Source organism: Chenopodium quinoa, unplaced genomic scaffold (genome assembly GCF_001683475.1).
Source record: "Chenopodium quinoa cultivar QQ74 unplaced genomic scaffold, ASM168347v1, whole genome shotgun sequence".
Taxonomy (NCBI): Eukaryota; Viridiplantae; Streptophyta; class Magnoliopsida; order Caryophyllales; family Amaranthaceae; genus Chenopodium; species Chenopodium quinoa.
Genome location: NW_018744239.1, coordinates 9379029 through 9395444, shown reverse-complemented (window position 1 = coordinate 9395444; position 16416 = coordinate 9379029). Strand labels below are relative to the sequence as shown.

Sequence of the window (16416 nt, the reverse complement as noted above, 5' to 3'; positions counted from 1 at the left end):
AGGTCCCTTTGTACCAACATTGCAACTCATGCGCTTGAAGCGCGACTTCTTGCATCGTGGACACTCCTCCAATTGTTCATATTCATTTCGATAAAGAATATAATCATTAGGACATGCGTGTATCTTCTTATACTCCAAACCAAATGGACACATGAGCTTCTTTGCGTAATAGTAAGATTTAGGAATTTCATTCCCGTCGGGCAACATCTCACTTAACGCGGTCAACAAAGAAGTAAAACTACTGTCCGTCCACCCATGCTTTGACTTAATGTTAAAAAGTGTTAGCACGGATGATAGTTTGAAGTATTTTTTGCACCCAGGATACAAAGGCTTTTTAGAAGCCTCCGATATGACTCAAACACGTCACCTTCAACACCACGCATCATCTCATCCACCCCTTCATCCCGACCTCATCCACCTGATCATTCTCAAATCCATCCTCATCACCATTATCAATAATATGTTCATCATTCCTGTATTCCTCGTCCACACAAATGTCATTGCTTCTATCATCATGCACATCATTCCCATCAATATCCCCACTGTACTCTCCTTCTTCACCGTGCCAAATCCACACATGGTATTTAAGCCTAAACCCACGACAAACTACATGATCTCTAATGATATCAACAATATTGACTACCTTCACATTATTACAATCAACACAAGGACAATAGAGCCAATCGACACCCATTCTGCGCTGATAAGATGAAGCCCTCTCGCAAAACTCTTGAACCCCATCAAAGAATTCCAATGTATCACGTCTACCATACATTTAGCCACGATCCTTCTCCATTAAGTAAATTGTCTCTAAACATGGCAACATATTAATTGCTACATCTATTATATATGTAAATCAAATTCAAACACACACCATGCATATAACATTCATATAGATACAAAAATGCATATATGCTTCCAAAGGGTCCTTATCACTCCAACCTAACCCATCCTTGAACGTGTAATCTCACTAGTGAATGTATGTCGACTTTCCAATTTTAAGGAAAAACCGGCAGCATTTCCCCCAGTTCTCCAAGTACACAATGTAGGTAATAACTTACCCACATATGTACCCAGAGAACATGGTGAGGAAATGGTAAGCCAAGATGTTCCTTAAAATCGAAAAAAAGACATACATTCACCACCTAAGTGAGAGTAAATGTTCAAGTACAGTCATAACCGGGGACTATTCAAGACTTTTGCCTAATGAGAAAGCCTTGAACGGGTATCTAGGCATATGATGATGCAAGCATTTCATATATTATTGTATTTATTTGTCATTAAATAATACACAAGTCGTAATAGCATGAAAAAACTTTTATTAAAACAATAAAGAGAAAGAAATATAGCTTATTAGTAAAGTGTATAATTCATACCAATATAGCAAGTACAATGGATGTATTGTTTCTAACTTCTCACTTAAGCTAAATGTGTAGTCTTCAAGCTTATAAACTTGTGCTTCAATTCACATATGAATCTATAAAAATTTAAAACAAAAAACAAAAACAAAAAACAAAAGTCTGGGGTTATGCATTGATCTTAATAAAACTCACCATACAAGAAAGAATTTATACAAAATTTGTATTCCAACACTTATAAATACAAAAAATTAGCATGAGAAACACCTCAACTATAGTCTCGGTCTCGAGCAAATGTCCTAACATTCTACCAGAATGTCACATGGCAGCAACTACGCCATGGCACCCAAAAGCCTTTGTAGAAACAAGCAACTAACATTAGCAGAATTCAACAAATCTGCTCTTGAACCAATTCATAAAGAAAAAGAGCATATGCAAATTACACTACAAAGCAGTCTTGAACAGATGCAAATTACACTACAAACCCTATATTATCATAACCCTGAAATTACTAAATTGAACAGAAAATCAATGAAAAACCCTAGATCGCGAAAGAAAATCAATGAATTCGCACAACCACAAGAAATACCTTACCTCGAAGCTTGTTCAATGGAAGTGAGAAAGCTTAGAATCGGCCTCAATGGAGAATATAGAGCACGTTCAATGGCGTGAGTTCAACGGAGGCCAGGCTTGGTTCAATGTAGGTGCTGCTTCAATGGAGTGAGAATGCGCGTAAACCACTTCAATGGAGAGAGAGACCTGCTTCAATGGAGTGCAGAAGGAGATGCAAAAACGAAGAGGGAAAGCAGGAGATGCAAAAATGGGAGGGAAAACGAGAAGGAGAGGGATGAGCAAGAGATGCGAAAATGGGAGGGAAAACGAGATGGAGAGGGATGCAAAAATGCCAGCTGCTTCAATGGAGTGCATAAGGAGAAGAGCAGAACGTACGAAGAAGAGGGAAAGCAGGGGAAAAAGAAAGAAGAAGAAAGCTATCATTAACCCCTTTTCTGCCGTTTTTTTTAAGTAGTTGGCATCGGTTTTGTTTAGAACCGGTGCCAAATCCCTTTTCTGTTTTTTTTTTTTTTTTTTTGTTTTGTAATTGGCACCACTTTGAACCGGTGCCAAATAGTTGAGTTGGCACCGGTTTAAGAGGAACCAGTGCCAAATGTTATTAAGCATATCCCGCCCATTTCCTTTGCCACCGGTTTTCAAGAACCGGTGCCAAAGGTACGTTGCCTAATTCATTTTTTTTACTAGTGCTAGATCTTGAGTTTTTGTTTTTGGTGGAATTAAAGTGTGATTTCTGTTAATTTGTGTGTTTATTTTGAGGAATTGAACTATATAGCTGATATTATTTGAAAATTTTGATCCTTCAACTTGTTAATTGTATTAAAATTCTGACCATTGATTTGGAAAACAATGATTATTCTTATGCAATTGAGCTGTTTTTTGTCAAATTCTGGAAATATGAAGTTTTTCTATGTGGGTATTTCTGGTGTTAGTGGAATTTCGACTAGGTTGCTGCAAGATTTTGGTTTTTTTGGGGAGGGTATTGGTGGTAGGGAAGGGGTTTCTATATTTTGATTATGTGGGGATTTGCGATTGAGGAAGCGGTGTTTTGGGTTGCTGGCATTGTTTGGAACAGTATGAGAATTCTTCTCTACTGGTTATGTTGGTACTATTGAGGAACTTGAGTTGATCTTGTGGAGTTGTGGGTGCTCTCGATTGTTGGGATTGAACTTTCTTTTTGGCTGGCTGTGTAATGTATTTTTTGAGTTTTTTTTTGTTTCTTTCCTTTATCTTTTGACAATATGGGAAGTTCTAATATTGATGGTATTGAACTGGGTGTGAGCAGTTTTGGCTGGAAACCGACAAGGCAGCTTATCTGCTCAGGCAATATTTCTTCAATAATCTCCATGATCGGCTTGGTACAAGGCCTTTTCTTAGCCTAATTGAGAAGAAATGGCTTGCTTTCAGGTTTTCATGTAGTTTTTTCCTACTCTACAACTTTGTATGTCCTTTTAGAATTGGATTGATTGATTACTTTGGCATCTCAAATTCTTGCTTTCAGCTTTTGTGTGCATTGAAGCAGAGTCACGAGCATGATATTTGTCATGGTAAGTGACTGCACTCTGGTAATTTTGTGTTTTGTCTTTTATGGGTTTGCATTGTGTATAATTTGGTGTTTGGTTTTTCATTTTGGAGGTGATATTAAGTGTGAGAATGTGCTGGTTACTTCTTGGAATTGGTCCATCTGATTTCTCATTTTTCTTTGATACTGGGGGAAGAAGGCTTTGTTATCTCGCACCTGAGGTAGGTTATTGTTGCTGCAATCTTCTTTACATGTTTATTGTTAATAATATTATAACTACTCCCTGTGCTCTCACAAGCTACTTGTTGTAATCTTCTTTACATGCTGTCTCTGAATATTTGTTGATAGAATAGTGGTGTTTTCCTGGCATGTCATCAAGATATTTAATTTTTCTATCATTATTGTAATAATGTAGTTTAATTTTACCATGCGGATTTGTATCCCTCAAATGTCATTATGTGAAGCAATAGGGGAAGTTATTACTTAGTAGTAATACAAATCCGCATGGAACAAATATAGTAACAACTGAAGCATTCTGTATATTTGCTAAAGTAACAATGTGGTATAATTTTACCATGTAGATTTGCATTAACTACTAAGTAGTACCTTCCTTTGTTGCTTCACATAATGAGGGTAATAGAGCATTCTGTATATTTGTTCTTTCAGTTGTTGATGCTTGTGGTTTTCTCTTGTTTGTAGAATTATATCAGATTGTATACCCATAAGAGGGAGGAGAAGGATTCCATACGTATTTATATCGACAGTGCTATCTCTAGTGCCATGGATTATATTATGTCTCACTTCATTTTATTTATTTATCTATTTATTTATTTTTTTGATAGGGCAGCACACTGTAGTTTTTTTTTTTTTTTTTTTTTTTTTTTTTTTTTGTTTTTTAAAGTGTAATATTACAAGTTATTGAAGAAAATATATGTGTTTTATGTATATTATGATTATATATAAGTATTTGGTACAATTTAAATGAAAAAAATGCAAAAAAAAAAATATTTTTTTTGGGCATTTTGGCACCAGTTTTGGAACAGAACCGGTGCTAAAAGTATTTTTTTAATTTTTTTGGCCACTTTTCGCACCGGTTCAAAGCAAGAACCGGTGCTAAAAGTTTTTTTTTTAATATTTTTGGGGACTTTTCACACCGGTTTTGAACCGGTGCGAAAAGTCTTGGGATTTGGCATCCCTCAAATCAGAACCGGTTCAAAACCAGTGCGAAATGGGGGTTTTGAACCGATGCTGATTAGCAATTTTCGCCTAGTGTACACATACACACACACACTCACATCCTGTAATAGAATCTTAAATCAGATTCTAAAATTAGATTCAGAAATCAGATTTTGAAATCAGTTTCTGAAATCAAAATTGTGATCAGCTACTGAACTAAAATGTGTGGGTAGGTGGCAGTAGGGGGTGGGGCTGGTCTTTTCTAAGTTTATTTAATTTTTTATGTATTAATTGTTATTTCTTTAATTTTAATGTACTAATTTTTTCTATCTTACTTGTTTGTAGCTTTTATATGTTGATCAGTTTGTCATTGAGGAAGTTAGAGTCAAACGAAAAACTCCAGTTCTCAAAGGTTGGACAACCAATATGTTGTCTAGTCGTGAGAAATTGGAAATTTTTAAGGGGAGGCTTGGACTTTTTTGATAAAAATTTGAAGCTTGTTGGTCCTTGTGGCAGCAAACAACCAAAAATGGTATTTCACTTGTAACCAATACTTAGCTTTTCTATGCCTTCGGCATTGCTTGTAGAATTGAATGGGAACAAATCTTGCCTTTAGGAAAATGATGCAATGTGGTGCTCTTTATAGCACATCAATGGACCTCCTAAATCAGTAAAAAAATATTTGCTTATTTCATATCCACTTTGCTTATTTGTCAAATGAGCAAATAATTAGGATATTTGATTTCAACTTGTTCTTACTTTTTTTTTTTTGGCTAGATTTTAGGAACAATCTGATCAAATTGGTACAAAAAACGAAGAAACTGAACAAGATCCAAAGAAGGTATTATATGAGTTTTCTGGAATCCAATATTAATTCTTATGGATCTTGCAAGAAGCTTCAATGGACCTCTCTGACTACATAAAGAAATGTTTTTGTCGCTTGTGAAATTTGTTTGACTATTCTACTGTGAGTTTCAAGATCAACATGATAAATTTGGCAATAGTTTGTTATGTCTGACTACCATTTCAAATATCTTCAATGTACACTATCATTAAGTAGACTGTGATTAGTTTATATGTGGTGTTGTTCCTGCCATGTTTTGTTCCTGCTTGATTTGTTCCTGATTTATTACAAATCAGCTCTCCCCCCTTGATCTGTTTGATCATTTCATGCCCTGTCACTAGTGATATCATATATTCAGTTACTTGTAATCATCCCTATAATCCATGTAAAGCTGCCTGCCATGCTGTGTTCCCGCTCATGATAATATGATATTGCTATATTTCTGTCTCTCAATTTTATTTGTCTAGTTACCAAGAATTTTTCAAATGAGTAAAAACTTCAGTGCCTATATAAAGTTCAATTTGCTAATTTTCATATGACTTTACTTATAACAAACCAAACCAATAGTAGCTAGCTTTGTAACAGCAGTGAAAGTATGACTAAAATCCTACCCTTCCACTTTTTGATACCCAATAGCAACAACCTTAGCCTTATATCTTTTGTTCACTGGTACAAAGTGCAGAGTAACGCCTTATGATTTTAAATCAGAATCTGAATCAATTTTGGTCATTATGATTTTGATCATTTGATATTCAATTTGCTCATTTTATGTTTTTTCTAGAAACGCCTTATGGATCTTACAATAGCTTCAATGGATATCCTAAATGAGCAATTAATTTATTACTCATTTGTCAAATGAGCAATTAATTTATTACTCATTTGTCAAATGAGCAATTAATTTATTGCTCATTTGTCAAATGAGCAACTAAATTTTTGCTCATTTATCAAATGAGCCAAAACTTCGGTGCTCATACAAAGTTCAATTTGCTCATTTTTATATTACTTTTCTCATTTCATATCCACTTTGCTCATTTCATATTCACTTTGCTCATTTCATATTTACTCTTTTCATTTATATTCATCTTATTATGTATTTTTTTTTTTTTTTTTTAATACAGAAATGCTTTATGGAGCTTGCAACAACATCTACAAACCTAGTCTTGGCATACATGGATTTCAATCAAAAACATGAAGTTGCCATCAAGTATTTTCCAAACAATAAGAAGATACAAAAGTTGAAGGAAGATGCCTTGAGCATTTGTGATGAGCATAAGATGAGCTCCAAAACTTTGACTGAAGATAATCCTCTTTCATTCCAAGATGAACAGTATTGGCAAGATCCGGCAGTAATTGAAGCCTAGGATAGGTTTTCAAAGATTTCAGGCAACGACAAGCATGCTGAATCTACAATCAATGCAAGGGTTGATCATCTAAATGAATTAGAACCCATTGATGTTACTAAGATTGCTGCTGAATGTGTTCACATAGCAACTGGTATCGCAGATGTTGGATCTCCATCCGTTGTCTTAGAACCTAGGGCTGCTGAACATATGTTTAGATATAGTTTAAGAAATTTAGTTGCCAAAGGATTTGGAACTCCTACATTCAGTTTAGGAATCTCTTCTCAAGAAACTAATTCTCAGGAGAAGTCCCCTAGGTTTGCACCTACTGATGAACCTGTAGTTGCTCCAGTTAGTGCACAAGTTGGAGCTTCTGCAATAGCTTCTATATTAGTTGTTGCTACTGTTGCTGATGCTCTAAATGTTGATGCTCTGAATGCTCAAGAAGATCCAATTGTGCATAAGAGAAAAGAAGATACTGAAAAGGAGAGTTCTATTCCAAAGAAGAAGCGTAGAGTGTAACCATTGTTGCAGATTAGATCTCCTTTTAAGTCTCGGATTATCAACATTTACACACCATTAACAACGGTTCAGAAAGTTATTATGGATTCAGTTTTTCATGAGAAGAAAAATCGTTTGAAAGTATTTATTGAATTCATATAATTGTTTATCTTGACTTATCTAAATTTTGCTCATTTTCAAAATGAGCAATATTTTCTTATTTAGAAATACTGAGTTAGACCTATTTTAAGAGATACATTTCAGACTAAAGGGTGATGGAAATTTCAGTAGCCTCTTGCATTTTGAAGTAATCCTTTGGAAATTGGAAATTCACCTTATGTTTCTTTCTTAAAACGAGTCCAGCTCTGTATTCTCATTTTAAATACCTTCGATTGAAATTATATTAACTTTCCTAAATCTTATATGTAGTGATCCAACGTTTTTATGTGAGGGTGATACTAGTACTGAAGTAATGATATTTCAACTTGAAATGCTAAAAAATCAGAACAAAATTCATGGCAAAATCATTAATGCATGGTCTACTGTTCTGAATTATAATGAGCAATATAGAAATACCAATTCTACTGGACATATCTTTTTCAGTCTTACTACAAGTGTAAGTTCAACTCTTTCATTTTATTTTGTTTTATTTTGTTCATATTTACTTTGATCAATTCATATGATTTTTTATATTTTAATGTAGATGTAGTTTGTATTTCCAAAAACTAATATTAGTTCTTTGCTCATTTGTCAAACTATTCTTGCTCATTCATTGAAAATAAATATTTATTTTTTGCTCATTTGTCAAAAGAGCAGTTAATTTTTTGCTCATTTGTCAAATGAGCAAAACCTTCCGTGCTTATTTGTTAAAAAAATTTCAATTTACTAATTTTATATGACTATTCTCATTTCATATTCACTTTGCTCATTTCATATTTACTCTTTTCATTTGTATTCATCTTATTTATGTATTTTCTTTATGTAGTTTTTTAGGAATGCCTTTTTCAATATGAAACTGATTGTGCTCTACAAAGGAATAAAATGTTTTATGTTATTGGGGAGTTGGAATTCAGCAAATCAGTCATCCCAAAGAAAGATATTGAGCTTTTCTTTTTCCCAGTATTTGAAAAAGATCATTATTTTTTGGTATGTTTTAACATCACCACAATGCGTGATACAATGGAGGTTATTGATTATAGTGAAGGCTCTACAGAAAACAAGAAATTTCTTAAAAACCTGGTATGGCTCAAGATTTTGTTAGATTATTTTAGAAAAATGGTTAGAGTTTAGTTGTTTATCTTGGTCTTGTTCTGCATATATTTGTTCTGACTATATTTGTTCAGCCTGTTTTTATTCTTATTTTAATTTTTTTGTTCATTTTCAGAAAAGCGCATTTTCATATTTCATGGATGGTCAAGGAACTATACAAAGTGTTGTTTTGTCGAAAGAGATCAAGTCTATGGATTCTGAAGTGATTGATTTACTCTGGAAGTCTTCAGATGATGATCATTTGCATTGTGGAGTTGCAATGATGAGGCATATGGAAACATATATGGGTTTGCAAAAGTGGAATTCAGGTTTAAAGAAAAATAATGTAAGTCTTTCACATTTCATGCTTGTTGTTGCAACTTACAGGCCGTGTTCCTTACTAAAATACTTAATTATTTGCTTATTTGTCAAATGAGCAAATAATTATTTGCTCATTTGTCAAATGAGCATATACATTGATACCTTTTTTGTCTTGTGATTCAATGATTCAAATGAGCAAATACTTAAGTTAAGATCTTATAAGTTCATGTTAGATAAGTTACAACATTAGTCGAATCAAAATTAGAGAAGCAAATTGACGGTTTAAACAGATGATTCCGTTATGCGTTACAGCACAATGTTCGTCCCTTGTTCTACATCTATTCTTGTTTTCTTGTTTGCTCTTCAAATACTAGTCTAGTTGGTGATAAAATAATTTATTAATGCTTAGTCTAATCACTTGTTTAAAAAAAGTCACATGACATGATTCTGCAGGAAGTGACACTGAAGCCATCACAAAACAGAATTAGGAGTATATAGATACTGAGGGATAGATTCCATATTTCAGAAATAGATTCCATCTTTTTTTTCTACGTATTTCTGAAATATGTGATGATAATAGAGAACATACCTAGCAACTGACATGAGCAATATTCACTAGCAACTGCCATCATACCTAGTGAAGATGCACTGTTTGTCTGGGCTGTATCAGTGACAAACTTCGATTCCGTGTAAGAACTTACTTCTTGTCTCGCCTCTTATAAGTTCATTTGAATTCTATTTTGCTCATTTTAATTCTATTTTCATTTTAATTATATTTTGCTACTAGTTGAATCAAAATTTTGCTTTCTAAGATGACCTTCTGCAACTTCTAAACTATTGCTTTCCTATACTTACCCTGAACTATTGCATCATTTTTTCTCTTTGCAGGTCATAATCATTGAAAAACTTCGTTTGAAGTATTGCTTCGCAATTATTGTAAGTGAAGTAAATACTGTTAAATATGTTAAAGAAATTGTTCAAAAGAAAAAAAAGGTTGAGGAACCTAGCCTTACAACTGAAGAAAGCTAGGGGCAGCAATCCAAGAGCATTCAACGGAGAAAATTGAAGACTGAAGTTGATCAATTGGTAGAATGTTCTAAGGATTTGTATAGAACAATAGAAGTATTATTTTTTATGATGTTATCAATGGGACAAATGATCAAATTTAACAAATGTGTTTTTGTTTATTTTGTTGTTATAACTTTGGTATGTCAATGTAATGGAAAACATTTTCTAAAAGTTGATCTTATTAACTAAGTTGTTGCTCATTTGTTAAATTAGCAACTAAGTATTTGCTCATTTGACAAATGAGCAACTAACTATTTGCTCATTTTCTAAATGAGCAAAAAATTAATTGTTCATTTGCCAAATGATCAAATAAATGTTTTCTTATCTTACAAATGAGTAACTAATTATTTTCTCATTTGATAAATGAGCAACTACCTATTTGCTCATTTGACAAATGAGCAACTAACTATTTATTCATTTGACAAATGAGCAACTAACTATTTCCTCATTTGACAAATGAGCAACTAACTATTTGCTCATTTGACAAATGAGCAACTAACTATTTGCTCATTTGCTAAATGAGCAAAAAAGTGATTGCTCATTTCCTAAATGATCAAAGAAGTGTTTCCTTATTTTCCAAATGAGTAACTAATTATTTATAAAGTGTATATCATTTCACAAATGAGCAAAGAAATGGTTGTTGATTTAATGTATGATTAAAGAAATGTTTGCTCATTTGACAAATGAGCAATTAACTATTTGCTCATTTCAACAACATTAAAAACACAAAATTTCTATATGAGGGGATGTGCTAAAAATATTAAACTTCAAATTTAAGCTCAATTGCATTTCGAAGCATGATTATTATAACAAATCCCTCAACATCTTTTGGCCATTGGTGGTATTTTTGATCTTATTCTTCCCAAACTTCTTTCTCCTACAAAGTCTTTCAGTCTAATAGATCAAAGCGTACTGACAGAGTGACAAATAGATGCACACAATGACAAGAACAGAAAACAAATAAAGAAATAACAAGTACGGCCTACAGTTAGGAATTTATATAAAAATATTAAATCTTATATTTATATAAAGTTATCATTACACTTTTTCTAGACAAGTTCTATATCATGATGACTCAATTCACCACAACCTCTACATAATCTCTTCTTTTTCTGGTTTTGTTCTACAAACTTTTCTTTTTCTCCCTACAGCCTTTTTGCACTTCTACCTCTTGTTTCAACATTTGGCACATCAATCTCAACTCCTTTCTTTTTTGAAGTCTCTTCATTTGATACATGAACTCCAGTCCCCTTATTCTTTGAAATTTTTAGAGGTTTGACAATTATTTTAGTTGGCACACTAGCTCCAATCAATAGCTCAATGTCTTGTCCTTTGTTGTTTGCACTTCCAGCTGTTGTTTCATTATTTCTTGCAATCCTCTTAGCCTCTAAATCCTTTCTTATTCCTTGAAGATTTATCAAAAGGTCTTAAATATCTTCATCTTTGCCTTCTGCCAAACTTACACAAGTGTGTATCTCTGACCATAAATCATTTAACAATTTTTTCTTGTTAATTAAATTAGCACATTGCTCCAACAGGTTTCCACCCAAGTCAAAAATTGGTTTCTTTAGTGCCATAGTAGTCCATCTGTGTAGCATATACTGCTTAGGAATGGTTTCAAACCCTTTTGCTTTTCAAACCCAAATCATATGTCTACATGGAATTCCTTGTCTATAAAATAGCTTGCAAGAACATGTGGTGTCATCGTTAGTTGGATTAAACACAACATCAAATGTTCTAATCCGATTTCCTTCACTTACTTTTGCAACTTCCAATCCATTTTCTTTATTCAATTCATCAAAACCACAAGAAAAACAAGAAATTTCAACCTCATATTGAAATTCATAAAAGACAGAGTTAGTATATAAATGTGAGGCATGCTTTTCTATCCCTAGTGGTGTTTTGCACTCATGATATTTGTGCTTTGAATCATTATCATTCCGACCTTGAGTGTGTCTTTAAGCATCAATTGCAGCTACATATCTTAAGTAAAACTCAACAAGTGACACATGAGGATTGATAAAGGAGCAGAAAAAGTTGTTTTCACTTTCGGATCTTAATGTTGTATGCATTATTCCTCCAAGGAACACATCTCTAAAATACGCCAAAATCCACTTGTCCCTTATCTTGTACATATAAACTAACCACTCATGTTCTTCCAAGTGGTATTCAACCATCACCTTGTTCCACCTTTCTTCAAACTCAGCGGGTTCAATTTCAAGATGCCAAACGCAAGCACATATTTTTTTTAGGAAACCAATTTCTTCTTGCATGATTGATTTCTCCACCTTATCTGGTCACTTTTTCATTATGTGCCACATACAGAACCGATGTTCAGTCTTCTTAAACACACTTTTAACAGTAATTTTAATTGTTGGATCCTGATCCGTGATTATACAATTAGGTTCATTCCCACCCATTGCCTTGAGAAATGATATGAACAACCACTCAAATGACACAATATCTTGCTTTGCTATGAAACCAGAAGCAAAAGTAATGCAACTCTTATGATGGTCAACCCCTGTAAATGGAATAAACACCATGTTGTACCTGTTTATACATACAGATTAAATTTTAAATGAGCAAATAACTCAATGCTCATTTGTGAAATAAACAAACAATTCTTTGCTCTTTTGTCAAATGAGCAAATAATTGAATGCTCATTTGTCAAATGAGCAAATAACTCAATGCTCATTTGACAAATGAGAAAATAACTCAATGCTCATTTGTGAAATAAGCAAACAATTCTTTGCTCATTTGTCAAATGACAAAATAATTCAATGCTCATTTGTCAAATGAACATGCAATTCAATGTCCATAAACATACTCTTATCAAAGAAAATTAGACTTATGGGGATATTTACTTTTCACATTGAAGTAAGCAAACAATTATACTAAGTTCATATAAAAAAAAAGTCATTAAGTTAAGCCATAGTTATAACATAGAAATGAATTGTGATTATTATATATTACCTATTGGTTTGGTATGTAGTATCAAAGGATACCATATCACCAAATAGAGCATAACTCTTTTTACAAAGGGGGTCTGCCCACAATGCTCTACAAAGGCAATAATTTTCATCCATCTCAAAATCAAAGAAAAAAGCACTCCACATTAGCTTTTTATTGGTAAAATTATCCCAAACATTTGAGCATCGCTTCCTTGAATGTATGCTTTTAAATCTCTGTGAAAATTTTTGAAATCTTACTTAGATGCACCAATGTTATCATATCCTCCAACAATTTCCTTCATCATTCGGAAAGTTGTAACGGGACCAATATTCACCTATTTAAAGAACAAAACAGTTTGTCAAATAAGCAAACAATTTAATGCTCATTTTTGAAATGAACAAACAATTCAATGCTCATTTTTCAAATGAGCAAATAATTATTTGATCATTTGTCAAATGAGCAAATAATTATTTGATCATTTGTCAAATGAGCAAACAACTTTTATTAGAACATATAGAGAATTCATGAAACATAATAGACTTTGAAAGTGTTACCTTAGAATTATTCACAATTATTTTCTTGTGCAATATGTTCATTTTCCTTCCTTCTTTTTGGAAGAGATTGCAACTAGGCGTATAAAGTGCATGAGTATGTCCCTCATGAAATTGTGACACTATGAATTTGTTATCATCACAATGCTTTATGACAATATGTGCCTTGCACCCAACATGAGTAACGAGTCTCTTCCTTTTGATTGAAGCTTTTTCTTCATTACTTTCTCCTTCCTTGTTATTTAAATGTTTTTCAACGGTAGCCTTTCTTTTCTCTTTGTATCCTTCCTTATTGCATAAGATATAATGTGATTTCAATTTTTTGCTTCTTCTTTGTCTTTTAGTTGTAGACTTTCTTGTGTTGAATCCAGCAGCAAATGCGTAACTTTTATAAAATTCAAGGCCCTCTTCAATATTATTAAACTTCATCCCTATAGCTGGTTTCAACTCATTGGGGCATATTGGAAGCCATTCTTTTGTTCCTCCAGGAGTGAGCAAAGGTGCTATTTTAGGAGAAACTACTATTGTAGGAGTAGTTGCCACATTTGTGATGGTACTAGAATGTCTGTCAAGTTCTTCGTTGTTGCTCATCATTTCTGACATTAAATATAATAGAAATAACAGGTTAGTAACAATTCCATAAAATAGTTTAAGGAAGCTCATTAAAAATCTCATATGTGTTGCTGAATCATGTTTTTAACCATACTAATTACTACTTACAGCATAACTCTTACACTTACTCACACACACATACACACACACACACACACACACACACACACAAAATAATTTCAGAATCTAAAATAGATCTGAAATCAGATTCAAAAATCAGAATTGCAAACAGAAAGATGAGGGGGAGGGGGGAATAGGTATGTATAAGGAAGTGTAAGAAGGGAGTGTGGTTGGTGTACAGGAAACAGAAAAATAAGAAGGGGGGTGGGGCTTGTGTGCAGGCAAAAAAACCAAGGAACTCAATGCTTTGATAGTATAAACTAGATGACTTGAAAAGGAGTAAAACTTGATAATGCTACCCTTCACTATGATTTGCAAAACCTAGCATATATAGCATTCAGTATAGCATATTTGCCTACAAAAACCATACATTCTTAGACACACACACACACTCTAACACATGCACTCTTACACTCACTTACACACACACACACACACAGTAATTTCAGATTATCACAGCACACAGAAGTGCTCAATCTAAGAAGCACAACCACTTTCTCATTTGATAAATGAGCAACTAAATATTTGCTCATTAGCTACATCTACCTCTTTCACTTTCACTGCTTCTGCAACTCATGTTAATGAGCTGAATCCCATTTCTCACCCTTTATCTTACACTGTACAATCACCACCACCACAAAACTCTATCTGCTTCCTCCGCCCCTGTCCCTGGACCTTACCACCACCAATATCACCACCACAACCTGTCTCACTCTCACTCCCTCGCTGTCGCCCCTGTCCCCTACACCCTACCACCACCACCACCACCATTACCAACTTATTTTGCTCATTTGCTCCTTTTTATATTTGCTCATTTTTTTTGGATTTGCTCAATTTAATTATGTTTGCTCATTATATGTTTTTTATATTATTACAAATATTTAGGTTTGATCATTTTCAATTCATTTGCTCATTTTAAATTTGATTGCAAATTTCCAATTTCTATCAAATTAATCAAACCTAAATTATTGATTTAATTCAAAAAATTTCAAAGAAGTAAATTCAATCAAATCCATAATTGATGCAATTAAACAAGCAATTCAATGAGAACATAACAAACCTCAAAAATAAAAAATCATCATGCAATTAACATGCAATTCAATAACTTGGTGATTGATGCAATTAAATATGCAAATTAATAAGAACAGAACAAACCAAAAAATTTAAAATTATCATCTAATTAACATGCAATTCAATAACCTGGCGAATTTGATTTGTAGTAGCGATTACAATCGCGATTAGTAATATAGCGCAAGGCGAGCAAGGTCGGTGTGAACTTGCTTATGATTACTTTGATGAAGCAATTGATGAAGCAATTTGTGAAAGGAATGTGATTAGGGGATTTTTATCCACCAATCACCGTCTGACAAGTGGACCAACCAGGTTCCGCCACGTGTCCTTCACGTAGGCCAATAGGAGCCTGCCACGTGTCAATCACAGATACGTCCTCTACGGACCAATCGAGGCACGCCACGTGTCCACCCATGCCAAATAGGAAAACCGGCCAACAAGGCCCAATCCTGTCTAGAGGCCCGGTCAGCCCTAGGTTTACCCTAAACCTAGAGAGTGGCACGCTTCTCAAGACTATAAATACTTAATTAATCCTCATTAAAGGGGATCAAGCAATCAAGCAATTGAGAGAGCAATTGATCAAGCAACTAATCTCACCTGAAGAACGGAACAGAACAGAAACATTACGGAACACTAATAACCGGCTAATCTCGCTAACAAAGCAGATTACCTACATTAAACACTCTCACCTAGAGAGATCTTATTACTTTAATTTCCGTATTAATTACTCCTTAATCAGGTACTAACTTGACCGTTGGAGGCGGAGCTCTCAGGAGTCTCCGTTATTTTGCAGGTACAGGCGTCCGGTTCCAGTCTCGGAATTGTAACTCTCCCGCAGGACATCAGAAAACCCCGAAACATTTGGCGTCGTCTGTGGGGAGAGTACTTCAGAGATGGCATCCAACTCTGTACCGACTCCTGAAGAGAGGCGTCCCCTAAACGACCCTCAAGTTCAGTCGGACCATGACACCGAAAGTGAATTTGAAGTTGAAACTCATACAGCTCCAGACGGGACCCTAAGGGCCCGACGTACCCGTCATACCGAAAGGAGGGAACGGGAGCATCTTCAAACAGGAAGTGAGCCAGCAGGCGCACCTCCTGCTCGGCAACAGCCGACTGATGGGTCTGCTCCCATCACAAGGAACGAACTCATGACCTTCAT

The 16416-nt window shown here is 34.2% G+C and overlaps 2 protein-coding genes and 1 long non-coding RNA gene across 3 annotated transcripts; 2 read left to right on the top strand and 1 right to left on the bottom strand.

Moving 5' to 3' along the window:
- Positions 1 to 1214: 1214 nt before the first annotated feature.
- LOC110694470 lies at positions 1215 to 4313 on the top strand. Its single transcript, XR_002505874.1, has 4 exons — positions 1215 to 3335; positions 3430 to 3475; positions 3564 to 3671; positions 4150 to 4313. It is a non-coding gene; the product is annotated as an uncharacterized LOC110694470 (long non-coding RNA).
- A 368-nt stretch (positions 4314 to 4681) lies between these two features.
- LOC110694372 lies at positions 4682 to 8995 on the top strand. The gene is made up of 3 exons (XM_021871543.1): positions 4682 to 5158; positions 5411 to 5467; positions 8696 to 8995. Exons 1-3 carry the CDS (start codon positions 4979 to 4981, stop codon positions 8993 to 8995), a joined length of 537 nt encoding a protein of 178 aa, XP_021727235.1. The 5' UTR covers positions 4682 to 4978.
- Positions 8996 to 12884: 3889 nt separating this feature from the next.
- LOC110694567 (protein FAR1-RELATED SEQUENCE 5-like) lies at positions 12885 to 14168 on the bottom strand. The gene is made up of 2 exons (XM_021871739.1): positions 13455 to 14168; positions 12885 to 13234 (listed from the first exon to the last, which is right to left on the bottom strand). The coding sequence occupies exons 1-2, from the start codon at positions 14124 to 14126 to the stop codon at positions 13154 to 13156; spliced, it is 753 nt and encodes a 250-aa protein (XP_021727431.1). The 5' UTR covers positions 14127 to 14168; the 3' UTR covers positions 12885 to 13153.
- Between the last annotated feature and the right edge of the window lie 2248 nt (positions 14169 to 16416).

Bases quoted from the DNA above. Each gene is read 5' to 3' on its own strand.
- LOC110694372 (XM_021871543.1), top strand. From the start codon at position 4,979: ATGTTGATCAGTTTGTCATTGAGGAAGTTAGAGTCAAACGAAAAACTC. The intron at 5,159-5,410 runs GTATTTCACTTG...GCTAGATTTTAG, and splicing joins GCAGCAAACAACCAAAAATG to GAACAATCTGATCAAATTGG. The intron at 5,468-8,695 runs GTATTATATGAG...GTTCATTTTCAG, and splicing joins CTGAACAAGATCCAAAGAAG to AAAAGCGCATTTTCATATTT.
- LOC110694567 (XM_021871739.1), bottom strand. From the start codon at position 14,126: ATGAGATTTTTAATGAGCTTCCTTAAACTATTTTATGGAATTGTTACT. The intron at 13,235-13,454 runs GTAACACTTTCA...TTCTTTAAATAG, and splicing joins TAATTGTGAATAATTCTAAG to GTGAATATTGGTCCCGTTAC.